At 42.2% G+C, this 27,225-nt stretch overlaps 1 protein-coding gene across 1 annotated transcript in view; it reads right to left on the reverse strand.

Moving 5' to 3' along the window:
* Window positions 1-27,225, reverse strand: part of LOC139548979 (delta and Notch-like epidermal growth factor-related receptor) — a 73,104-nt gene that overhangs the window by 28,129 nt on the left and 17,750 nt on the right. Inside the window, exons 2-3 of the mRNA XM_071358990.1 lie at window positions 4,901-5,227; window positions 4,412-4,509 (exon numbers count right to left, since the gene is read on the reverse strand). Of these exons, the coding sequence (XP_071215091.1) occupies window positions 4,412-4,509; window positions 4,901-5,227 (425 nt within the window). The remainder of the gene's footprint in view (window positions 1-4,411; window positions 4,510-4,900; window positions 5,228-27,225) is intronic.

The following is a 27,225-nucleotide window of genomic DNA, read 5'->3' on the forward strand; positions in this document are numbered from 1 at the left end:
AATTCAATTGTTTGGACATGATTTAGAACAAAACATACACGCCTATAGAAGGGTCCACAGTTGACAGTGCATGTCAGAGCAGAAACTATACCATGAAGTCCAAGAAACTGTCCGTAGATCTCCGAGATAGAATTGTGATGAGGCATATATCTGGGAAACAATTTCAAGAGTGTTGAAAGTTTCCAAGAGCACAGTGGTCTCCATCATTGGGAAATTTAACAAATGTGAAATTACCCAGACTCTGCCTAGATCTGGCTGTCCGACCAAACTGAGCAACCGTGCAAGAAGGACCCAATAACCACTCTAACAGATCTACAGAGTTCCTTGGCTGAGATGGGAGAACCTGCTAGAAGGACAACAGTCTCTACAGCACTTCAACAATCTGGGCTTTATGAGAGAGTGGCCAGACAGAAGCCACATAACACACCTGGAGTTTGCAAAAACGCATGTGAACAACTCTGAGATCATAAGGCAAATGATTCTGTGGTCTGATGAGACAAAAATTCAACTCTTTGGCCTGAATGCAAAGCGGTATGTCTGGAGAAAACCAGGCACAGCTCAGCACCCATCTAACACCATTCCTACCGTGAAACATGGTTGCGGCAGCATCATGCTATGGGGTTGCTTTTCAGCGGCAGAGGCTGGGAGACTGGTAAGGATAGAGAGAACAATTAATGGAGCCAAATACAAGCAAATCCTTGATGAAAACCTGCTTCAGAGTGCAAACAACCTTGGACTGGGGGCAAAGATTTGACCCCAAGCATACAGCCAAAGCAATGCTGGAATGGCTTTAGATCAAGAATGTGAAAGTCCTTGAGTCAAAGCCTAGAAATCTGTGGAAATTGCTGTTCACCGCCACTCCCCATCTAACTTAACAGAGCTTGAGAAAATCGGCAAGGAAGAATGGGAGAAAATCCACAAATCCAGATGTGCAAAGCTGATACAAACATACCCAAAAATTACTCAAAGCTGTTATCGCCGGCAAAGTATCGACTCAGGGGTGTGAATACTTATGTAAAGTAGATATTTCTGTATTTCAATTTCAATAAATCTGCTTTCACTTTGTCATTATGGAATATTGTGTGTAGATGCGTGAGAACACAACAAAATGGGAAATAAGTCAAGGGGTATGAATACCTTCTGAAGGGACTGTATAGGTTTTTATAAAACACACAAAACCCCATGCTAGTAGGATGGGATGGTGGATATGAGTAATGCCTGGTCCTGTCTGTCTCAGTGGAGGTACTGCTCAGTACTGAGTACTGCTGTACTGTGGTGACAGTACAGCTCTGAAGGCCAGGGAGTAGAGTTATGACTGATGTGGTCAAGGGCCATTACTCATCTGACTTTGGGCCAATTACTGGAAGAGAGAGTCTCTCTGCACAGACAGACAGTGTCAGCAAAGCAGATGCACTCTAACTCAACACAAGACCAGCTACACTTCCAGACTCTTCCCACTGGCTGAGTCAATCACAGATAAATAAAACACACACACATAAGTAAATAAGAAAGCATTTACCTTTCGAAAGCCTTCGATACTGCTGACAATTTTTTTGTTGTTGCATAAATTACAACCTTATGGGCTTCGAAATAGAGACCTCGACTGGTTTAGGAGCTACTTGGTTTATAGGAAACAGTTCAAGAACATCCCCTGTGGAGTTCCTCAAGGTTTGATCCTTGGTCCATAGCTTTTTAAATTATGTTAATGACAATTTTGATTGATTGGACGCTTTATATTGCTTGCTGATGACACCAACATCTTTCTGTCTGATAAAGATGGTCAGAAATTGATCGTTAAAATGAATACGTAATAAAACAAACTTAGATGACTGGTTTAAAGCAAATAAGGTGTCTTTAAATTAGGGCTGTCAAAGTTATGCGCAACATGTTTATCGTTGTAAAAAAAAATTACACCGTAAATCATGTCTCCATTTCTTCACCGCATGGAAACTTTCAAGAACACGTGTTTTAGTAACAAACCCTTTTAAGCACAGAACACGACATGGAACACAGCTACAGTCAATGCTTGTGCATTAAAATTGCTGAAGACCGTGTGCCTCTAGCCAAAATCATGTAGAAGTTGCCCAATATTACCAGAGTTATATTTTTTCTTTCTGCCGCGGATTCGTGTGCATGTCGTGGGCCATTTTAAAATAGCGCATGTGTGTGCTGTGCGCAAGTGTAAACTTCAAGAACATTGATAAGAGGGAGTAGGCCTACTTAAACATTGGGAGCATGAATAGTTGTATGTTACAGTGACTTTTGTGTTGTTTATGGTGAAAATGCTATTTAAACATTCTGATGTAGATCCTTTTGTGTTTCTGTCCCTTACAATCAACGCATAATATGCCTGTAAATCTGCACTGCTTTTTAAATGGAGAAATATTTATTTAGGGCCACACATGAGCAAATTGCAATTAACTAATGCCATTAACTCGATTCATTAGTTAAATCATTTGACAGCCCAACTTGAATTATTAAAAAGCTTTTACATACTCGTTATTCTACATTCACCGTTAGGAAATCGATTTTCCCGCATTCAATCCACTAAATTCTTGGGGGTCCTCATTGATGAAAAAACAAACTTGAAAAATCACATTTCATTTGTTTCCAAACAAATTGATGGGGCTGCAGCCGAGAGGGTCACCATTTTCCAGTTCCTCGGCGCGCACATCACAGAGGACCTGAAATGGACCAATCACACCGACACCGTGCTGGAGAAGGCGCAACCGTGCCTCTTCAACCTCAGGTGGCTGAAGAAATGTTGCATGGGCCCTCAGATCCTCAAGAAGTTCTACAGCTGCACCATCGAGAGAATCTTGACCGGCTGTATCACCGCCTGGTATTGCAACTGCACCGCCTTCAACCGCAAGGCTCTATAGAGGGTGGTGCGGACGGCCCATTACATTACTGGGGGGCGAGCTCTCTGGCCTCCAGGACATTTACACCAGGCAGTATCAGAGGAAAGATCACCAAGGACTCCTAGTTATCCGAACCATGGACTGTTCACTCTGTTACAATCTGGCAAACAGTATCGAAGCATCGGTTCTCGAACCAACAGGCTCCGAGACAGCTTCTACCACCAGGCCATCAGACTGCTGAACAGCTAACCCTAGCTGACTCCCTGCACAGGCCTGACAACTTGTTATTTTTTATTATACTTTTTTATTATTGATAGTGATTCTTGTGCTGCATTGTTGAGGGAGCTAGCACGCAAGCATTTCACTGCACCTTATATACATGCTGTAAGCTGTGTATGTGACGACTACAATTTGAAGTAAGTAAACAAGCAATCTCATCTCTCTCTCTCTCACTCTCTTCCATTCAGCCTCTTTCTCATTAGCATTCCTAAATTGATGTCACTTTCAGTTTGTGTCTGTGTGTGTGTCTGCATGTGAGCTTGCACAAGCGCAGGCGCCATCAGTAATTAGACAGCACACCAACACAACATAAAAACTATATTTGCCTGCAACCAAGAGCGGACACTGTTTTGCTGATAAAGGCCTCTTATGTCTCCACTCTCCCATCATTCATAAAGACACACTATAAATGGACATCTACCACTTTGTATGACCAATAAAGGACATTTAGGATGCTTGCTTAAATCAGAACACATTGCAGTCAGGCACTATACTTGGGCAACACAATGGAGGTAATTTGCTACCATCGGGTTGCTGACTAAATAATGAAAGACTGCAAGTTCCATGTAAATGACACAGGACGATAATCATAAGACAATGATCTCAAGGGAAGACAGATGTAGTGCAGTCTCCAGTGTGGTTTTATGCAGAACTACAGTTCACTTGGGAGGGAGAGAGGATAGGATAAACAGGAGAGAGAGGGAGAGGTTAGGATAAACAGGGGGGAGAGGAAGAGGTTAGGATAAACAGGAGAGAGAGGGAGAGGTTAGGATAAACAGGAGAGAGAGGGAGAGGTTAGGATAAACAGGGGGAGAGGGAGAGGTTAGGATAAACAGGGGAGAGAGGGAGAGGTTAGGATAAACAGGGGGGAGAGGAAGAGGTTAGGATAAACAGGGGGGAGAGGGAGAGGTTAGGATAAACAGGGGGAGAGGAAGAGGTTAGGATAAACAGGAGAGAGAGGGAGAGGTTAGGATAAACAGGGGGGAGAGGGAGAGGTTAGGATAAACAGGGGAGAGAGGGAGAGGTTAGGATAAACAGGAGAGAGAGGGAGAGGTTAGGATAAACAGGGGGAGAGGGAGAGGTTAGGATAAACAGGGGAGAGAGGAAGAGGTTAGGATAAACAGGGGTGAGAGGAAGAGAGGGAAAGGGAGATTTGGAGCACACAGGGGAGAGAGGGAGAGCACTATGTAAACACACACACACACAAACATATATACACACACAGAGACACACACACGCACACACACACAGGAAGGTACCAGTACTCTTACTTGATGGCAGTCTCCTCAGGCACCTCTAGAGAGAGAGTCAGAGTTCCAGAGGTCAGCTCACACAGCTCAGGACTCACACAATGCAGTCCCTCTGTCACCTGGAACAGGAACTCACACACACATACATACACACAGAGACACACATACACACTCACAGAAACACACACACATATGCATGGACACACAGAGACAAACATACTCAATCACAGAAACACACACACACACACACACACACACACACACACACACACACACACACACACACACACACACACACACACACACACACACACACACACACACACACACACACACACACACACACACACACATACAAACATACACACAAAAATACACACATGAGGCAGCAAGAGGCTAAATGTCATTATTTTATAAAACAAATAAAGAAGTTCTGTGAACTCTGAACCTAGCTAGCTGATCAGCTGGTCTGTTGTGACAAATATAGTACAGGTAGCATTCATCTCTGACCTGTTCTTTCTCCCACTGCACCACCAAGAGTCTCTGTCCAGCCTTAGGCTGCCACGGCTGCAGCGTGGGAGGGGCCTGCGTTGTAGTGGACACCATGGTTGGCTGGGAGGGCTGAGGGGCGGTTGTGGGCATGGCGGGTGTGGCCTGTTCGGGGGCAGGGGGTGTGGCAGGGTCCCAATTGGAGACAGGCAGCAGGTCCAAGGTGGCTTGCTCACACTTCTCCCCCTTGTACCCCTCGCTGCACTCGCAGGTGTAAGCCTCGCCCTCACCACTGCGGCTACAGTTGCCATGGAAACAGGGGCTGCTGGCACAGGGGTCTGTGAAAAACTGACAACACAAAGAGGAGAGGGAAAATGACTGTAGATGACATGGGAAATAAAACGACAATTTCAGACTCAATATACGTTGTACATAAACCACTGTATATTATGGATGCATCTCAAATGACAACTTTTCCTCCATAGTGCACTCCTTTTGACCAGAGCTCTTTACTGTCCCCTAACTACACCCTTTACAACCACTACTTCTGGTCAATAAAAAGTAGTACACTACATGGGGAATAGGGTGTCATTCGAGACACAGCCTGTATCCTCACTATTCTGTAACGGCCATCACCATTGGCTCAGAGGATTCTCCCTTTGTCCATTATTAACACCTGGATCTTTATTACAACTTTTTCTGCTTAGGCTGCAAAACCAACAGTAGCAGGAAGTTCAATGTTATACGGCAGTTGTATATTTATATCATGTAAGGGAGCTCAGTCTAAACTTTGGATAGTTCACAAGGTGCTGAACTACCAGCCTAAACTCTCAAATCTCACTTTCTTTTATTTGTATTTATTATGGATCCCCATCAGCTGCTGCCAAGGTAGCAGCTACTCTTCCTGGGGTCCAGTAAAATTAAGGCATTTTATACCATTTTTAAAACATTACAATACATTCACAGATTTCACAACACACCGTGTGCCCTCAGGCCCCTACTCCACCACTACCACATATCTACAGTACTAAATCCATGTGTATGTGTGTGTATAGTGCATATGTTATCGTGTGTGTGTGTGTGTATGAATGTGTCTGTGCCTATGTTTGTGTTGCTTCACAGTCCCCGCTGTTCCATAAGGTGTTTTTTAATCTGTTTCTTAAATCAAATTTTACTGCTTGCATCAGTTACTTGATGTGGAATAGAGTTCCATGTAGTCATGGCTCTATGTAGTAATGTGTGCCTCCCATGTCAATACCTCTCAAAAAAGTACAATCTCTCCTCCACTTTGAGCCAGGAGAGATTGACATGCATATTATTAATATTAGCTCTCTGTGTACATCCAAGGGCCAGCCGTGCTGCCCTGTTCTGAGCAAATTGCAATTGTCCTAAGTCCTTTATTGTGGCACCTGACCACACGACTGAACAGTAGTCAAGGTGTGACAAAACTAGGGCCTGTAGGACCTGCCTTGTTGATAGTGCTGTTAAAAAGGCAGAACATCGCTTTATTATGGACAGACTTCTCCCCATCTTAGCTACTAATGTATCAACATGTTTTGACCATGACAGTTTACAATCTAGGGTTACTCCAAGCAGTTTAGTCATCTCAACTTGCTCAATTTCCACATTATTTATTACAAAATTTAGTTGCGGTTTAGGGTTTAGTGAGTGTTCTGTCCCAAATACAATGCTTTGAGTTTTAGAAATATTTAGGGCTAACTTATTCCTGGCCACCCACTCTAAAACTAACTGCAACTTTTTGCTAAGTGTTGCAGTCATTTCAGTCGCTGTAGTAGCTGACGTGTATATTGTTGGGTCATCCGCATATCATGTCTCATCTCTCTTCTTTCATGTTATTTTCCCTCTTTCTTATCTTCTTTGCTTTTCACTATCTCTACTTGCTAAAGCCTGTTGCCAATATGTCCACTTGTCACATTCTAGCTTTGTTGTTGTACGTAAAGGCCACAACAAAAGATACATTAATGCACAGTTACAAACAAATACTCAATCACCGGACGCTCAAGGTTCCTCACGCACACATGACTTGACTGGACCGTGACAGTCTCTTTCATGCTGCTGTATGCCATTAATAATTAACCAGATTTGTAGAGAGAATAAAGAAGGTCTGAAGAGAAAAAAAAACTCTGACAAAAGCATTTGAAGGTGAGAGAAGGTAAAGCTAAGCATGCCATGTTGACTCCAGTCCGGGACACGTTGGTCATATTCATTAGCAGGGGTGGTGGAGTAACAGATTACAAAAACAAAATCCTTCACACTTGTTTTCTCAATGACATTCAAATCAGCATTGAAAAAAGGCGCACATTTAAATTTGTCCCACCAGAGCGAGTCTGACCACAAATCAGAGATCACTATGACGACACACAAAACGTGTTCAATGGATCGCCAGAAAAGGCTGCTGTAGGCTACAGTCCAAGCTATGTCTTCCAAAAGTACGACTGCTGTCGGCATCCAAAGATTATCCAATTTGAATAAAAGCTTGGCGCTAAGGATGACAGCAGTGGTGTAGTCTACGGCGATACAGATATCACTTACAGTTTTCTTCAATTGCTAGCAAGCATCGGTCAATACTGAAGCCACTTCTTCAAAACGCTTCACACGGTCTTCATTACTAACATGCATCTGGGCCAAACAGTTAATCTCACCTCCAAAACTCACTCAAACCACCAAAACACTTCATGTCTCAAAATAAGCTTGATTGACCATAACACTGGCAACAATTCTCACTCAGAAAGCATAACATTGTCACTCATAACACACTGATCTAAAAAACACTAACACGGAGCACTACATAAAAGAGGAAATTTTATCTTTGAAGTTTGAATGGTTTTTCACATAAATCCGTATTTCATTATAGAATAAGAATAACACATTTTCACTTTATTGACTGTACTAAAGTATATGTAACAAGAATGAATCAGAAATTTGCTTCAATAGCCTTTCTTTTTTCTATATCTTCGCATATAGTAATTTAGTTGTGAAAAATAAAAAGTAGAAACAAAACGAATTCCAGAAATTCCAGGGCTGCAGTAATAATTACAAAAAAACAACATGTATAGTATAATCACCATTACTGTACAGTACATTGAGGGTTCAGTTATCTCTCTCTCCTGCATTTCATTCACTGAACAGTGCTGCACACATTGATGTTAGCTCCTCTCTGGCTGGGACATCCACGGTTGCTCTCTGTCCAATCACATATATTTCCCTGCGGCGTGTTTGAAGGTTGAATCCAGCTTCATCCTCAAAGATGAATGTACGTGCAGTTTGCCTGGCTTCCATCTCCATTACTCTCTAAAATACAGTAAATTCACAGTACTTTACATTATGCATAGCTGTGTATGTACCGTTTGGTTATTGAACAGACATATTGATACCGGAGTTCTTTCACACGTTCACCGTTTCTCTCAAAGGGTACAGTGTACCCTACAGCTTCATCCTTATTTAATCTTCCTCTGGGACTCTGGCAATTGTCGTTGTGCTGACCGTATTCACATTCCCAAAAGTGATAATGTCTTCCAGCAATCTGTCCCGAATTTCCCGCAGTTTTATTGCATTGTTGCTAATTACCATGTCAACAATGGCAATTTCCTGCGCATCTGATAATATTCTGCCTCTCCCTCCTGTGGGAGGCAACCTTTGGATCCTACTGAAAAACACAAAACAGTCAATATATTTCAAAATGTCAGTACATGTAAAAATGTGAACATACTGTATTGTACTGTAATATGTAGTTCAATTATCATTGAAGGATGTACATCGCACCTGTTGTTTAGCCGGAAAATGCGTACTATTGATGCAACTGTTGAAAGCTGCAGATTTGGTTGCACCCTTAAACCGGCCTCTCTCAGAGAGACCATGGTTTACAACATGGTCAATAATTGTGGCACTTATCTCATCAGAGACCACCGCTCTTGGTCTTCCTCTCCTTTGTCCTCCACGCATTCTCCCTCTCCCTGCCACTCTTCTTTCCCCCCCATCCTGTCTTCCTTGATCCATGTTTCCAAACTAAATCATTCCGAAGCCGTCCTCTTTGTCTGTTTGGTAACAAGACTAAAAACAGGACACTTGGGTAGGCTTTCAGCTGAAATTGCAATCAGCTGTGTTCGGATTGATTAAATATTCTTCTGAGATTTTCTATATGTTTCAATCTGGTTACTGCAGAAATGCACGACATTTGCCATCATTCTGTTTTTTAATGTGTTTTTAACAGTTTTGGCATTTGAAAACATGTGCTGCAAATATATAGTTTTGCAGGTGGTGGAGTATGAATGAGAAAAGAGTTCATGGATTTCGGAGAATGTGGTCATTGAATGCATTTTGTGTGAAAGCAATGAAAAATGATTCACAGTTTGGTCCACATACACTTCTGTTTCGCTGACTGTGTGAAGAGTTTTGACAATGTGACTTCAGTTTTGACCAATGCATGTTAGCAATTGAAAAAAACTGTAATATTGATCAAAGCATGCCATTCCATGAACACAGCATTTATTTTTCAACTCAAATCAATGAGCCTAATCAGTCCTCCTTTAAGAACAAAATCATAGGGCTGGCTAATAAGTCCTTAATTTCATGCTCAGGTAAAACAATTTGGCTAATCTATACGTCCATATGTACAAGTCCTATTCTTGAAGCTCAAGAGGTATAACATTTATTGAAATGACTGGAATTGTGATAGACTTCGTTTTTTAATGTAAAGACATAATTTAATCGTATTATTATATGTAGTAGAAAACGATGGGTTAGAAGAAGCCTACATAATCAACCAATAAAGTAAAATGTAACTTCCACATATGGCCAGCTATGTAAACTTTGACATTGATTTATCCTGCAATAGATGTCATTCAATTGGTAACCTACATTTTTGTCTTCCTCTAATGCCTCTTAAAAAATAAAAAATAAAGTAATCTAAAAGTAGTGTTATCAGATTACATTACTGAGTTTGGGTTGTCCAAAAGTTACGTTACTGATTACAATTTTGGACAGGTAACTAGCAACTGTAACAGATTCCATTTACAAAGTAACCTACCCAACCCTGTTCATAAGGCACCTAATGGAAAACGGACTGAAACAAGGAGAGACAATTTGTCCAAAAAGAAACACTTTTTGTTTCCGTTGCAAAAAGTTTTGTCACAGTGTCCCGTTAATGAATACGACCCTTGCCTTTGTTTAGTGTGACAGGCGGTTCTTACATGAGTCAATAATCTTGCTTCCCACCACAGAATCTTAGAATCACCATTTATCTGCCACCCCAGGCAGCCACACAGTTCAAACGTGTGTGTCACTCCGTTCCTATTAGCAAAGGAAAGAGTGTGTGTGAACAGCATGCTGATGATACTCATGTAGAATCTCCAAGTGTGTGTGTGTGTGTGTGTGTGTGTGTGTGTGTGTGTGTGTGTGTGTGTGTGTGTGTGTGTGTGTGTGTGTGTGTGTGTGTGTGTGTGTGTGTGTGTGTGTGTGTGTGTGTGTGTGTGTGTGTGTGTGTGTGTGTGTGTGTGTGTGTGTGTCATTAACAGCCCTGCTCTCCCTATGACTGACTCACAGCTCATTAGCACTAAACTCTCTCAAGTGTTATCTCATGAGGCTCTATGAGACACACTTACAGCACTACAGAGGAAGAGCACAGTGGCCCAACAGCCCACTCCACAACCCCTCAGAGAGACTGCTGACCTGATCACACAGCTGTAGCACGGCCCACAGACCTAGCCACCGCAACAAAGACACACTAGGAAAACTGTCTCTCTGACGGCTAGCACCACACTCCCTCTAGATACAGTATGTAGGCTAACATCGCTAAAGGCACCACACACAACACAGTATCAACATAGCATAGAAATGTGTCACAAAAACTGTCGCCTACGGAACTGACATCATATAGCAAACACCCAACATACTAGAATCAGTTTCTCTGGATGTATGAATGGCAAAGCTGTTGGTGCAATTGGCTCGCCTACTTCTCTTGATAGGCAACCACTGCCTATACAGGGACAGGGTTAACAGTGTGAATTAGCACATCTAATAGCTCACAGAGGCACAGAACAATAACAACCAACATACACAACAAGCACTGTAACTACAGTTGAAGTCGGAAGTTTACATACACCTTAGTGAAATACATTTAAACTCAGTTTTTCACAATTCCTGACATTTAATCCTAGTAAAAATGTACTGTCTTAGGTCAGTTAGGATCACCACTTTATTTTAAGAATGTGAAATGTCAGAATAATAGTAGAGAGAATGATTTATTTCAGCTTTTATTTCTTTCATCACATTCCCAGTGGGTCAGAAGTTTACATACACTCAACGAGTATTTGGTAGCATTGCCTTTAAATTGTTTAACTTGGGTCAAACGGTTTGGGTAGCCTTCCACATGCTTCCCACAATAAGTTGGGTGAATTTTGGCCCATTCCTCCTGACAGAGCTGATGTAACTGAGTCAGGTTTGTAGGCCTCCATGCTCGCATACGCTTTTTCAGATCTGCCCACAAATTTTCTATAGGATTGAGGTCAGGGCCTTGTGATGGCCACTCCAATACCTTGACTTCGTTGTCCTTAAGTAATTTTGCCACAACTTTGGAAGTATGCTTGGGGTCATTGTCCATTTGGAAGACCCATTTGCGACCAAGCTTGAACTTCCTGACTGATGTCTTGAGATGTTGCTTCAATATATCCACATAATTGTCCTTCCTCATGATGCCATCTGTTATGTGAAGTGCACCAGTCCCTCCTGCAGCAAAGCACCTCCACAACATGATGCTGCCACCCCCATGCTTCACGGTTGGGATGGTGTTCTTCGGCTTACAAGCATCCCCCTTTTTCCTCCAAACATAACGATGGCCATTATGGCCAAACAGTTAATATTTTTGTTTCATCAGACCAGAGGACATTTCTCCAAAAAGTAAAATTTTTGTGCCCATGTTCAGTTGCAAACTGTAGTCTGGCTTTTCTATAGCGGTTTTGGAGCAGTGGCTTCTTCCTTGCTGAGTGGCCTTTCAGGTTATGTCGATATAGGACTCGTTTTACTGTGGATATAGATACTTTTGTACCTGTTTCCTCCAGCATCTTCACAAGGTCTTTTGCTGTTGTTCTGGGATTGATTTGCACGTTCGCACCAAAGTACGTTCATCTCTAGGAAACGGAACGCTTCTCCTTCCTAAGCGGTATGACGGCTGCGTGGTCCCATGGTGTTTATACTTGGGTACTATTGTTTGTACAGATGAACGTGGTACCTTCAGGCGTTTGGAAATTGCTCCCAAGGATGAACCAGTCTTGTGGAGGTCTACAATTTATTTTCTGCGGTCTTGGCTGATTTCTTTTGATTTTCCCATGATGTCAAGCAAAGAGGCACTGAGTTTGAAGGTAGGCCTTGAAATACATCCACAGGTACACCTCCAATTGACTCAAATTATGTCAGTTAGCCTATCAGAAGCTTCTAAAGCCATGACATCGTTTTCTGGAATTTTCCAAGCTGCTGAAAGGCACAGTCAACTTAGTGTATGTAAACTTCTGAATTATAAGTGAAATAATCTGTCTGTAAACAATTGTTTGAAAAAATGTCCTAACCGACTTGCCAAAACTGTAGTTTGTTCACGAGAAATTTGTGGAGTGGTTGAAAAACAAGTTTTAATGACTCCAACCTAAGTGTATGTTAACTTCCGACTGTGTATTCCCACATGGGCCACGAACAAAAAAGATCTAAAGATATTTTGGAGCAAAAATATCAACTTGCTAATTGAAGCGAATAAGGATCAATACTATTGAAAGAATATAGTGCTCCATTAAGCAACTGGCATCATTCATTTGAGGTGGTGGAAGAAGTGGGATGAGATACTGGCCATTCTCCAGACCTCACACACATACGCAAACACAATTTATAATGGAATTGCTCAGGAGTAGAAGCGACAGAGCTGTCTCCAAGCAGAACTACCACGGCAAACAAAATGAACAAGCTCACTCTTACGGAGTGATTTATTCATTCAGTAAAACAACTGAATTATAGATGGCATAGAGATAAATGAAAGTGAAAGTGTGTAGGGTATAGCGGTAATAAAGTTTAAATGTACAATATATGGAGTCAGGATTGGTAAAATTTGATAATCAAATAAAATGTTATTTGTCACATGCGCCGATTACAACCGGTGAAGACCTTACAGTGAAATGCTTACTTACAAGCCCTTAACCAAAAACGGCAGCCATGTAAAACGGCAGCCATCTCCTCTGGCACCATTATAGTACGACCTGGAGGAACTCTCAGTTAGTCCTGGTGCTACAACACCTGGCCAAGTTTATTCAGGTCTGAGACTAGCACCACGGGGCCACCACATTGGACAGAGGTGTAACAGTGGGCCTGGAGCATGGCCAGTGAGATCAGCAGGCCTGTAAAGGTTGATAATTGGGCCTGGCCCATTTATCCAGTTTATCAGCCAGTCAATGTTTATGGCTGAGTCATCTGTGACGTGGGTGAGGCTGCAGGGTCAGCCGGCGGGGGCGGTTCAGTGGCAAACTGGTTCACCACACTAAGGAAGATGGAAGATGTTTAGGAAGACGTAAGGCAAGCCTATGCCTTAGTGACAAATATGAAAACATGCTTGCAAGCACGCAAACACAACTCAATGCCCCAACCAAAGGCTTGTAAAGTTCTGGCAATACTGGAACAATATTTTTCTCAAACAAAGAGCATTCTGTCTTGAACATGATTATTATCTAATAATCTGTGAAGCCAATATGGTCGTTCAACATGATGTCTAAAATGATGAAACTATTTTATAACGACATATCCGTGTTGCCATAGCTACAGTAGCTACGTAAATTCGAAAGCAATTAGCCTTGGTGCAAAAACCATTGTGTGTGTGTGTACATGAGAGACAGAGAGAGCGAGAGACAGACAGAGACAGAGACAGATAGACAGAGAGACAGAGACAGATAGACAGACAGAGAGACAGACAGAGACAGAGACAGACAGACAGACAGACAGAGAGAAAGACAGACAGAGACAGAGAGAAAGACAGACAGAGACAGATAGACAGAGAGAGAGAGAGAGACAGATAGACAGAGAGAGACAGAGAGAAAGACAGACAGAGAGAGAGAGACAGACAGACAGAGACAGATAGAGAGACAGACAGAGACAGAGACAGATAGACAGAGAGAGAGAGACAGACAGAGACAGAGAGAGAGACAGACAGAGACAGAGACAGATAGAGAGACAGCAAGAGACAGAGACAGATAGACACAGAGAGAGAGACAGACAGAGACAGATAGAGAGACAGCCAGAGACAGATAGACAGATAGACAGATAGACAGAGAGAGACAGACAGAGACAGATAGAGAGACAGCCAGAGACAGAGACAGATAGACAGAGAGAGAGAGACAGATACAGATAGACAGACAGAGACAGATAGAGAGACAGCCAGAGACAGATAGACAGAGAGAGACAGACAGAGACAGAGACAGATAGAGAGACAGCCAGAGCCAGAGACAGAGACAGATAGACAGAGAGAGACAGACAGAGACAGATAGAGAGACAGACAGAGACAGAGACATATAGAAAGACAGCCAGAGACAGAGACAGATAGACAGAGAGAAACAGACAGAGACAGATAGAGAGAGAGACAGACAGAGACAGATAGACACAGCGAGAGCACAGTAAAGTAGTAAGAGTACACACACGTATCTGAGGGTCGTTTTTCACAAAGAACGACAACCCTTGATAGACAGCCAGCTCCATCACGTCACACTGAAATTACTCTTCAAATCCCAGACAAATTGTCTGATCTCTGAGGCACCGCTAATAGATGCTTTTCCTGAATGCCTCCTGGTACTGCTGACAATCCTCCTGTTGAGGAGGCGCCCAGGACATTAGCATCTATTAGCATAATTCAGCAGCACCCAGAAAGACATGAAACTGTCGCATAAAAGTTTCACCAGACAGCGCCTCAGGGACACAGACGCATTTTCCACGCCAGAGAAGATGTTGTTGTTTGTGTGTGCCTGCCCAGGCACTGATAGCGAGAGTTAGTTGGCTGTATCTCTGATAGTTCTATCAGCCGTAAAGCGATCAGTCGGACAAACGCAATTATAATATCTCCAAACAGCTGTTGAGAATGAGAGCTATTCTCCCCCAAATAAATCTCCTGGTTCCACTTTGAAACATGCTCAATCACTGCTTCTGAATGTTGGTATCGTACTCCTTGGGAGAATTTAACTTGTCAAAACTCTTACTTATACGATAGCTTAAAGTAAATGTCAAGTAATACTAATATTTTCCCTCTCTTTCTTCCTCCTCAAAAATATCCGCTCAAGCTCTGTCAGGTTGGATGGGGAGCGTCAATTCCGGGCTCTGGCTGTGCCACTCAAGGACATTCAAAGTCCTCGAAACAACTCCTGTGTTGTCTTGGCTGTGTGCTTAGGGTTGTTGTCCTGTTGGAAGGTGAACCTTCGCCCCAGTCTGAGGTCCTGAGCACTCTGGAGCAGGTTTTCATCAAGGATCTCTCTGTACTTTGCTCAGTTCATCTTTCCCTCAATACTGACTAGTCTCCTAGTCCATGACGCTGAAAAACATCCCCACAGCATGATGCTGCCACCACCATGCTTCACCCTAGGGATGGTGCCAGGTTTCCTCAGATGTGACGCTTGGCATTCAGGTCAAAGAGTTCAATCTTGATTTCATCAGACCAGAGAATCTTGTTTCTCATGGTCTTGAGAGTCATTTAGGTGCCTTTTGGCAAACCAAGTGGGCTGTCATGTACCTTTTACTGAGGAGTGGCTTCCATCTGGCCACTCTACCATAAAGGCCTGATTGGTGGAGTGCTGCAGAGATGGTTGTCCTTCTGGAAGGTTCTCCCATCTCCACAGAGGAACTCTGGAGCTCTGTCAAAGTGACCATCAGGTTCTTGGTCACCTCCCTCACCAAGGCCCTTCTCCCTTGATTGCTCGGTTTGGTCGGGTGGCCAACTCTACATAGAGTCTGGGTGGTTCCAAACTTCTTTGATTTAAGAATGATTGAGGCTACTGTGTTCTTGGGGACCTTCAATGCTGCAGAAATGTTTTGGTACCCTTCCCCAGATCTGTGCCTCGACACAATCCTGTCTCTGAGCTCTACTGACAATTCCTTCGACCCCATGACTTTGTTTTTGCTCTGACATGCACTGTCAACTGTGGGACCTTATATAGACAGGTGTGTGCCTTTCCAAATCATGTCCAATCAATGAAATTTATCACAGGTGGACTCCAATCAAGTTGTAGAAACATCAGTGGAAGGATGATCAATGGAAACAGGATGCACCTGAGTTCAATTTTGAGTCTCATAGCAAAGGTTCTGAATACTTACGTAAATAAGGTATTTCATTTAAAAAAGATTTGTACATTTGCTAAAATTTCTAAAACCTGTTTTTTCTTTTTCATTATGGGGTATTGTGTGTACATTTATGAGGAAAAAAACATTTATTTCATACATTTTTAAATAAGGCTGTAAAAAAAAAAAAGGTCAAGGGGTCTGAATACTTTCCGACTGCACTGTAACTCCTAATGATGGTGTGCCATGGACAAATGAGTAACAGTCCAAGCTAGAGAGAGTCTCCAGTTAGGCACCCCCTTCACAGCCTCTCATCACAACAACCCCACTCTATAGAACCAATCTACTGTCCTCCAGCGTTCACTGTTCATACTGACAGAGCTGATACACCATTCATCACAGAGCTCTGGGAGTTACAATCATGCCCTGTAGCACTCACCTCTGTTATCCAGGAGGCTGATGTGTGTATTGTTGTAAATTGTTAGATACTTCTGCACTGTTGGAGTTAGGAACACAACCATTTCGCTATACCCGCAATAACATCTGCTAAATATGTGTATGTGACCAATAAAATTTGATTTGATTTATTCGGTCATCAACACTGGTCCCATATGGCCAGTAATCACACAGCATGCGTTCCACTTAATGTATCCTTTATTCAGTACAACACAGGAGCTGGTGTGCTGTTACTCAAGCACTCCCCTGCCACCGTCACACTACTGCTGTTTTATCCCATCTTCATTAGAGCTCTCGCTCGCCATCCCTTCCACCCCTCCTCCTCCTCCCTGTCTTCCCCCGCAAAACATGGTGGAATCTGATAACTACCTTCACACCAATCTGTTGATTCTCTCCTTTTGGCTGCTTTGGGATGGAGCATAATTAGGAAATGGAGGCAGCATGCATCTAAAATTCGCTAGTCAGTCAGTCACACGGCACAAGCTTGCTCACACAAATAAACAAACAAACACACACTAATGAAGCTGTTCTGTCAGATAAATGTAATTGGGATAGTGACCCCGAGAATGAACAGGATTCCCTTAAATAAAGAGGGGGGGAAAGGACTCAATAATAGACAGTCAGGGATGGAGCATTAACAGACCGGGGACAAAGATACTTTATGGAGGGTGTCATCTCATGACGCAGGTAAAAAAAAAACTGAACAGGCTTGTTAGATGAGAATTATCGGTTAATTGAATGATTCGAATATTCCGCCCTGAAACATAATTGTATGGAAGTGATTAGAATGTATAACATCATAATCAATAAATGTGTAGTCTAGTCAGAATTAGGGTAAAGACAATATGTCTTTATGGTATTTTAAACACAGACTGTCTGAGCTTGGTGCCGACCTGACTAGAGATTTGGGAGAAGAACAGGGAGTATGTCTCAAGGACACGGTCACTAATCTCTGGCGGCTGGGTAGCAGGACATGTGTGTGCGTCTGTTTGTATGTGTTTGTATGTGTGTGTGTGTGTGTGTGCGTATGGTTGTGTGAATGTGTGGGCGTGAGAAGTCAGTATAAAATGAATTGTTTTGTATTCCTGACTTTAGAGCGTTCCGTGAATAAACCTTTTTGACTATTTTAGCTGGGCCTCCGTCTGTTTCATTCGACCAGGATCTTACAAATTCTGGTTTGCAGACTGAGTAATATATTTAAATTGGGTTATGAACCTGGAGAACAAAATTCTCTTATCAAGCTACAGTACAGGTTACAGTACAGGCTACAGTACAGGTTACAGTACAGGCTACAGTACAGGTTACAGTACAGGCTACAGTACAGGCTACAGTACAGTACAGGTTACAGTACAGGCTACAGGCTACAGTACAGGTTACAGTACAGGCTACAGTACAGGCTACAGTACAGTACAGGTTACAGTACAGGCTACAGGCTCCAGTACAGGTTACAGGCTACAGTACACGCTACAGTACAGGTTAGAGGCTACAGTACAGGTTACAGTACAGGCTACAGGCTCCAGTACAGGTTACAGGCTACAGTACAGGCTACAGTACAGGTTAGAGGCTACAGTACAGGCTACAGTACAGGCTACAGGCTCCAGTACAGGTTACAGGCTACAGTACAGGCTACAGTACAGGCTACAGGCTCCAGTACAGGTTACAGGCTACAGTACAGGCTACAGTACAGGTTAGAGGCTACAGTACAGGCTACAGTACAGGCTACAGGCTCCAGTACAGGTTACAGGCTACAGTACAGGCTACAGTACAGGCTACAGGCTCCAGTACAGGTTACAGGCTACAGTACAGGCTACAGGCTACAGTACTGGTTAGAGGCTACAGTACAGGCTACAGTACAGGCTACAGGCTACAGTACAGGTTACAGGCTACAATACAGGTTAGAGGCTACAGTACAGGCTACAGCACAGGCTACAGTACAGGCTACAGTACAGGTTAGAGGCTACAGTACAGGTTAGAGGCTACAGTACAGGTTAGAGGCTACAGTACAGGTTAGAGGCTACAGTACATGTTACAGGCTACAATACAGGTTACAGGCTACAATACAGGTTAGAGGCTACAGTACAGGCTACAGGCTACAGTACAGGTTACAGGCTACAATACAGGTTAGAGGCTACAGTACAGGCTACAGCACAGGCTACAGGCTACAGTACAGGCTACAGGCTACAGTACAGGTTACAGTACAGGCTACAGTACAGGCTACAGGCTACAGTACAGGTTACAGTACAGGCTACAGTACAGGCTACAGGCTACAGGCTACAGTACAGGTTACAGTACAGGCTACAGTACAGGCTACAGTACAGGTTACAGGCTACAATACAGGTTAGAGGCTACAGTACAGGTTAGAGGCTACAGTACAGGTTAGAGGCTACAGTACAGGTTAGAGGCTACAATACAGGTTAGAGACTACAGTACAGGTTAGAGGCTACAGTACAGGCTACAGCACAGGCTACAGTACAGGCTACAGTACAGGTTACAGTACAGGCTACAGTACAGGCTACAGTACAGGCTACAGTACAGGCTACAGGCTACAGTACAGGTTACAGGCTACAATACAGGTTAGAGGCTACAGTACAGGTAAGAGGCTACAGTACAGGTTATAGGCTACAATACAGGTTAGAGACTACAGTACAGGTTAGAGGCTACAGTACAGGCTACAGCACAGGCTACAGTACAGGCTACAGTACAGGCTACAGGCTACAGTACAGGTTACAGGCTACATTGCAGGTTAGAGGCTACAGTACAGGCTACAGCACAGGCTACAGTATAGGCTACATTACAGGCTACAGTACACTGTGCACAACAGCTACAGTATGGGTATGGCACCAGAAGAACAACATGTCCTTCCTTATAGTGTATGTTAGCCTCAGTATTTCCCATCATGCAGATCATCATACTCTCCTCTGTAGCATGTTTTTTTAGAGAGCATGTCATAAGCTTTGGTTTAGCAGGGTAAAACATTCTTGTGGGCGTGCAGGAGTCCTGGATTCGATCCGCATCAGTCACACGTTCTCAAATGTGAGAGTACTTTGGAACGGAATATTGAGAGAACATTCCAAAACGTTCCAGTTGAAGGTCCAGCAGCTGCTTCTATTAGAGCCAGTGTTCCAGAATCCAGACCAGACCGGACTGGGGATGTGATTTATTAGAGACGTCAGGTGGAACGCAGAGGAGGGAGTGTTAAACTACTCATTAGCGACAAACCTGGATCTTGTCTCCGATAGGCAGTAACTCTTAGGGAGTAGAGTGATGTGAAACACGGCAGGTCAATATACCACTAATGATGCACGCAGGCACGCAGGCACACACACACACACACACACACACACACACACACACACACACACACACACACACACACACACACACACACACACACACACACACACACACACACACACACACACACACACACACACACACACACACACACACACACACACACACAAAAAGCCTGAACATTGGTGCTTTTTGGGTCATGAAGGTCTAGACCGAAGATCTTCGATCATTCTCTAGTGAAAGCAATCATCATTGTAATGTACAACCGCTCCACTTTACATAGACAGAGTTAATATTAACAGAGAAACAAGTCTTTTTGGCAAAGATTCCTGTCAACCTTCGTTAGTCTGCGATCAAAGCATGATCATTTCAGACTCCATCAGAGTCTGTCTTTGTCCGGGTGATTGACAGAGACTGACACCTGTCAGAGACTATGAGAACTTGGGTGAGAACAAGTAGAAAAGTACATTCCGAAATAGAATCTGAAATCCTGAGGAGAACCCACCCAGAGAGATGACAACTACAGTACCAACTACCATGCTATAAGGCTGCTGCATCAGACTCAATCTGGGTGGAGGGATAGTGAATACTCATAGGGCCAGGAGTTTGTCCCGGCCACATGACCCGCTTAGAAAAAACTTGTAGACCAGGAGGGGGTGGATCAGCTTTAATATTGAAGATAGCTTGTAGGTTCTATCAACTTAATTGTTTGCTTCTATGGTGCGAGTAGAGACATATCTCTCACCTGGTTATAACCTGGTTACCACACAGAACTAACAACTTACAATCATGGAAGACATAGGGTGTGTACCAAATGGTAACCTATTCCCTATATTGTGCACTACCTTTGACCAGAGCGCTACGGGGCAGCCTATCAGGCTCCCTGAATGGCTGGAAAGCACACGGACACAAGCTAGTTTTTAATGTTCTCTATTTCTGCACATGAAAGAGTTGGCCCTCCCTCACACACTCACTTCCCCCTGAGCCCTCTGGTCTGTGGCATCAAAGGACGCGCTTCAAAATCAGATCCATGGAAATCACATAAACACCTTCAAACACTGGGGGAAACACCAGTCTTGTTGCATTAGTTTTCTTCAATTGCTAGCAAGCATGGGTCAATAATGAAGCCACTTCTTCAAAACGCTTCACACGGTCTTCATTACTAACATGCATCTGGGCCAAACAGTTCATCTCACCTCCAAAACTCACTCAAACCACCAAAACACTTCATGTCTCAAAATAAGCTCGTTCGACCATAACACTGGCAACAATTCTCATTCAGAAAACCTACATTGTCACTCATAACACTAACTGGGAGCTTTACATAAAAGAGGAACTTTTCTCTTTGAAGTTTGAATGGTTTTTCACATAAATCCGAATTTCATTATAGAATTAGAATAACACCTTTTCACTTTATTGACTGTACTAAAGTATATGTAACAAGAATGAATCAGACATTCAGCAATTTGCTTCAATAGCCTTTCTTTTTTCTATATCTTTGCATATAGTAATTTAGTTGTGAAAATAAAAAGTTCAAAGAAAAACAAATTCCGGATATTCCAGGGCTGCAATAATAATTACAAAAAAACATCATCAACATGTATAGTATAACACTCATACTGTACAGTACTGTGAGGGTTCTAGTTCTCATCAACATGTATAGTATAATCACTCATACTGTACAGTACTGTGAGGGTTCTAGTTCTCATCAACATGTATAGTATAATCACTCATACTGTACAGTACTGTGAGGGTTCGAGTTCTCATCAACATGTATAGTATAACACTCATACTGTACAGTACTGTGAGGGTTCTAGTTCTCATCAACATGTATAGTATAACACTCATACTGTACAGTACTGTGAGGGTTCTAGTTCTCATCAACATGTATAGTATAACACTCATACTGTACAGTACTGTGAGGGTTCTAGTTCTCATCAACATGTATAGTATAATCACTCATACTGTACAGTACTGTGAGGGTTCTAGTTCTCATCAACATGTATAGTATAATCACTCATACTGTACAGTACTGTGAGGGTTCTAGTTCTCATCAACATGTATAGTATAATCACTCATACTGTACAGTACTGTGAGGGTTCTAGTTCTCATCAACATGTATAGTATAATCACTCATACTGTACAGTACTGTGAGGGTTCTAGTTCTCATCAACATGTATAGTATAATCACTCATACTGTACAGTACTGTGAGGGTTCTAGTTCTCATCAACATGTATAGTATAATCACTCATACTGTACAGTACTGTGAGGGTTCTAGTTATCATCAACATGTATAGTATAATCACTCATACTGTACAGTACTGTGAGGGTTCTAGTTCTCATCAACATGTATAGTATAATCACTCATACTGTACAGTACTGTGAGGGTTCTAGTTCTCATCAACATGTATAGTATAATCACTCATACTGTACAGTACTGTGAGGGTTCTAGTTCTCATCAACATGTATAGTATAATCACTCATACTGTACAGTACTGTGAGGGTTCTAGTTCTCATCAACATGTATAGTATAATCACTCATACTGTACAGTACTGTGAGGTACTAGTTCTCATCAACATGTATAGTATAACACTCATACTGTACAGTACTGTGAGGGTTCTAGTTCTCATCAACATGTATAGTATAATCACTCATACTGTACAGTACTGTGAGGTACTAGTTCTCATCAACATGTATAGTATAACACTCATACTGTACAGTACTGTGAGGGTTCTAGTTCTCATCAACATGTATAGTATAATCACTCATACTGTACAGTACTGTGAGGGTTCTAGTTCTCATCAACATGTATAGTATAATCACTCATACTGTACAGTACTGTGAGGGTTCTAGTTCTCATCAACATGTATAGTATAATCACTCATACTGTACAGTACTGTGAGGGTTCTAGTTCTCATCAACATGTATAGTATAATCACTCATACTGTACAGTACTGTGAGGGTTCTAGTTCTCATCAACATGTATAGTATAATCACTCATACTGTACAGTACTGTGAGGGTTCTAGTTCTCATCAACATGTATAGTATAATCACTCATACTGTACAGTACTGTGAGGGTTCTAGTTCTCATCAACATGTATAGTATAATCACTCATACTGTACAGTACTGTGAGGGTTCTAGTTCTCATCAACATGTATAGTATAATCACTCATACTGTACAGTACTGTGAGGGTTCTAGTTCTCATCAACATGTATAGTATAATCACTCATACTGTACAGTACTGTGAGGTACTAGTTCTCATCAACATGTATAGTATAACACTCATACTGTACAGTACTGTGAGGGTTCTAGTTCTCATCAACATGTATAGTATAATCACTCATACTGTACAGTACTGTGAGGTACTAGTTCTCATCAACATGTATAGTATAACACTCATACTGTACAGTACTGTGAGGGTTCTAGTTCTCATCAACATGTATAGTATAATCACTCATACTGTACAGTACTGTGAGGGTTCTAGTTCTCATCAACATGTATAGTATAATCACTCATACTGTACAGTACTGTGAGGGTTCTAGTTCTCATCAACATGTATAGTATAATCACTCATACTGTACAGTACTGTGAGGGTTCTAGTTCTCATCAACATGTATAGTATAATCACTCATACTGTACAGTACTGTGAGGGTTCTAGTTCTCATCAACATGTATAGTATAATCACTCATACTGTACAGTACTGTGAGGATTCTAGTTCTCATCAACATGTATAGTATAATCACTCATACTGTACAGTACTGTGAGGGTTCTAGTTCTCATCAACATGTATAGTATAATCACTCATACTGTACAGTACTGTGAGGGTTCTAGTTCTCATCAACATGTATAGTATAATCACTCATACTGTACAGTACTGTGAGGGTTCTAGTTCTCATCAACATGTATAGTATAATCACTCATACTGTACAGTACTGTGAGGGTTCTAGTTCTCATCAACATGTATAGTATAATCACTCATACTGTACAGTACTGTGAGGGTTCTAGTTCTCATCAACATCACATCTTATGTCTTCTCTGGCGATACATCTTGGAAAGTATCTTCTGGAATGTCTAATCCAACCCTGGCAGTCTTCAGCAGAAGTGTCTCCACACCCTGGCAGTCTTCAGCAGAAGTGTCTCCACACCCCACATTCATGGCATCCAGTAAGGACATGTGGTCATGTGGATGGTGGTCATAAACCTTCCACCTCCACACTGAGAAAAACTCCTCTATGGGGTTCAGGAAGGGGGAGTATGGAGGCAGGAACAGTACTGACATCCTGGGATGTGCAGCAAACCAGTCTGTGACTGCAGCAGAGTGATGGAATGCCACATTATCCCACACAACAACGAAGGTAGGGGAGTTACTTGCCCCTCTCTCCTCCACTGGCACAAGTTGATTATGCAGGTCATCCAGATAAGAAATGAGCCTCTCTGTATTGTAGGGGCCAATGAGTGGTTTGTGTAACAGCAAACCATCATTGGACAGTGCTGCACAAATTGTGATGTCAGCTCCTCTCTGGCCTGGGACATCCACGGTTGCTCTCTGTCCAATCACATTTCTTTCCCTGCGGCGTGTTTTTGCCAGGTTGAATCCAGCTTCATCCTCAAAGATGAATGTACGTGCAGTTTGCCTGGCTTCCATCTCCATTACTCTCTAAAATACAGTAAATTCACAGTACTTTACATTATGCATAGCTGTGTATGTACCGTTTGGTTATTGAACAGACATATTGATACCGGAGTTCTTTCACACGTTCATCGTTTCTGTCACGTTCGTCGTTTGGAGGAAGAGAGGAGGACCAAGGCGCAGCGTGATAAGAATACATTCTTCTATTTATTTAACGAAACGAAGAACACTTAAACAAACTATGCAAAACAACAAACCAACGTGAAGCTATATATTAAACAAGTGCAGACACAGGCAACTTACATATAGACAATAACCCACGAAATACCCAACGGAATATGGCTGCCTAAATATGGTCCCCAATCAGAGACAACGATAAACAGCTGCCTCTAATTGAGAACCAATCTAGGCAACCATAGACATACAAACACCTAGACTAGTAAACACCCCATAAACATACAAAACCCCTAGACAAGACCAAACACATACATTCCCCATGTCACATCCTGACCTAACCAAAATAATAAAGAAAACAAAGATAACTAAGGTCAGGGCGTGACAGTTTCTCTCAAAGGGTACAGTGTACCCTACAGCTTCATCCTTATTTAATCTTCCTCTGGGACTCTGGCAACTGTCGTTGTGCTGACCGTATTCACATTCCCAAAAGTGATAATGTCTGCCAGCAATCTGTCTCGAATTTCCCGCAGTTTTATTGCATTGTTGCTAATTACCATGTCAACAATGGCAATTTCCTGCGCATCTGATAATATTCTGCCTCTCCCTCCTGTGGGAGGCAACCTTGGGATCCTACTGAATAACACAAAACAGTCAATATATTTCAAAATGTCAGTACATGTAAAAATGTGAACATACTGTAATGTACTGTAATATGTAGTTAAATTATCATTGAAGGATGCACATCTCACCTGTTGTTTTGCCGGAAAATGCATACTATTGATGCAACTGTTGAATGCTGCAGATTTGGTTGCACCCTTAAACCGGCCTCTCTCAGAGAGACCATGGTTTACAACATGGTCAATAATTGTGGCACTTATCTCATCAGAGACCACCGCTCTTGGTCTTCCTCTCCTTTGTCCTCCACGCGTTCTCCCTCTCCCTGCCACTCTTCTTTCCCCCCCAACCTGTCTTCCTTGATCCATGTTTCCAAACTAAATCATTCCGAAGCCGTCCTCTTTGGTCTGTTTGGTAACGAGACTAAAAACAGGACACTTGGGTAGGCTTTCAGCTGAAATTGCAATCAGCTGTGTTTGGAATGATTAAATATTCTGCTGAGATGTTCTATACAGTGCCTTGCCAAAGTATTCATCCAACTTGGTGTTTTTTCTATTTTGTTGCATTACAACCTCTAATTTAAATGGATTTTTATTTGGATTTCATGTAATGGACATACAAAATTGAAAAGGCACTCGCACATCTGAGCAATCTTATTTGCAGGTGCATGGCAACAATTGAACAAGATGAAGGAAAAAAGAAAACCGCACACTGCTCTTGATAGTATCACCGATATTTAATAAGCTTACGTATCGGCCTCACGGCCTTCGTCAGAGCTTTTGTGATTTTTTGAAATTTGCACCCTTATGTAGACCTGGCCCCACCCACATCCGTTCTACACATCGAAGGGGGTTGGAGGCAAAGGAAAAACAAATAAGTGCTACCAAATATAACAATATGCATTTCATAAATATTACAAAAGTTGATAAATAAGGCGTATTGAACACGTCTGTAAAACCTCAATGAGGACATAGCAAGTTTTCATTAGTCATTGGGTACATCGTACGAAAAACGTCAGAGTATTCTACAATAGACACATATTTCATGTTCAAATTCACAACATAACATACATAGGCATTTCATCATTAAGTCCTTTAGGAAATAATATCTGGAGGGTGAAAATCCAAAAACATTCTCTTTTACTCAGAGTATTATTAATATCTCCTCCCCTGTCTGATATCTTAACTTTCTCTATGCCACAAAATCTAAAGGTGGAAATGTCATGCTTCAGGTCATTAAAATGTACAGCTACTGGATAAACCCTGTCGTTTCTCCTGATTGAACTTTTATGTTCACTAATTCTCTGTTTGAGAGAACGGGTGGTTTTACCGACATAACAGAGCCCACATGGACATTTAATCATGTAAATAACATGGGTGGTGGAACACGTAATTGTACACATATCATACACAAAGTAGTCCAAATTGGTGAAGTGAAATGAAAAAAAACGTGTCTAAACAAAATCTAAAAATTAACAACTCAAAAGTTGTGTTGGCGTACGTATTCACCCCCTTTGCTATGAAGCCCCTAAATAAGATCTGGTGCGACCAATTACCTTCAGAAGTCACATAATTAGTTAAATAAAGTCCACCTGTGTGCAATCTAAGTGTCACATGGTCTCAGAGTCTGCAACACCACTAAGCAAGGGGCACCACCAAGGAAGCGGCACCATGAAGACCAAGGAGCTCTCCAAACAGGTCAGGGACAAAGTTGTGGAGACGTACAGGGTTGAGTTATAAAAAAATATCAGAAACTTTGAACATCCCACTGAGCACCATTAAATCCATTATTAAAAAATGGAAAGAATATGGCACCACAACAAACCTTTCAAGAGAGTGCCGCCCACCAAAACTCACAGACC

This window comes from Salvelinus alpinus, chromosome 22, assembly GCF_045679555.1.
Source record: "Salvelinus alpinus chromosome 22, SLU_Salpinus.1, whole genome shotgun sequence".
NCBI classification, from domain to species: Eukaryota; Metazoa; Chordata; class Actinopteri; order Salmoniformes; family Salmonidae; genus Salvelinus; species Salvelinus alpinus.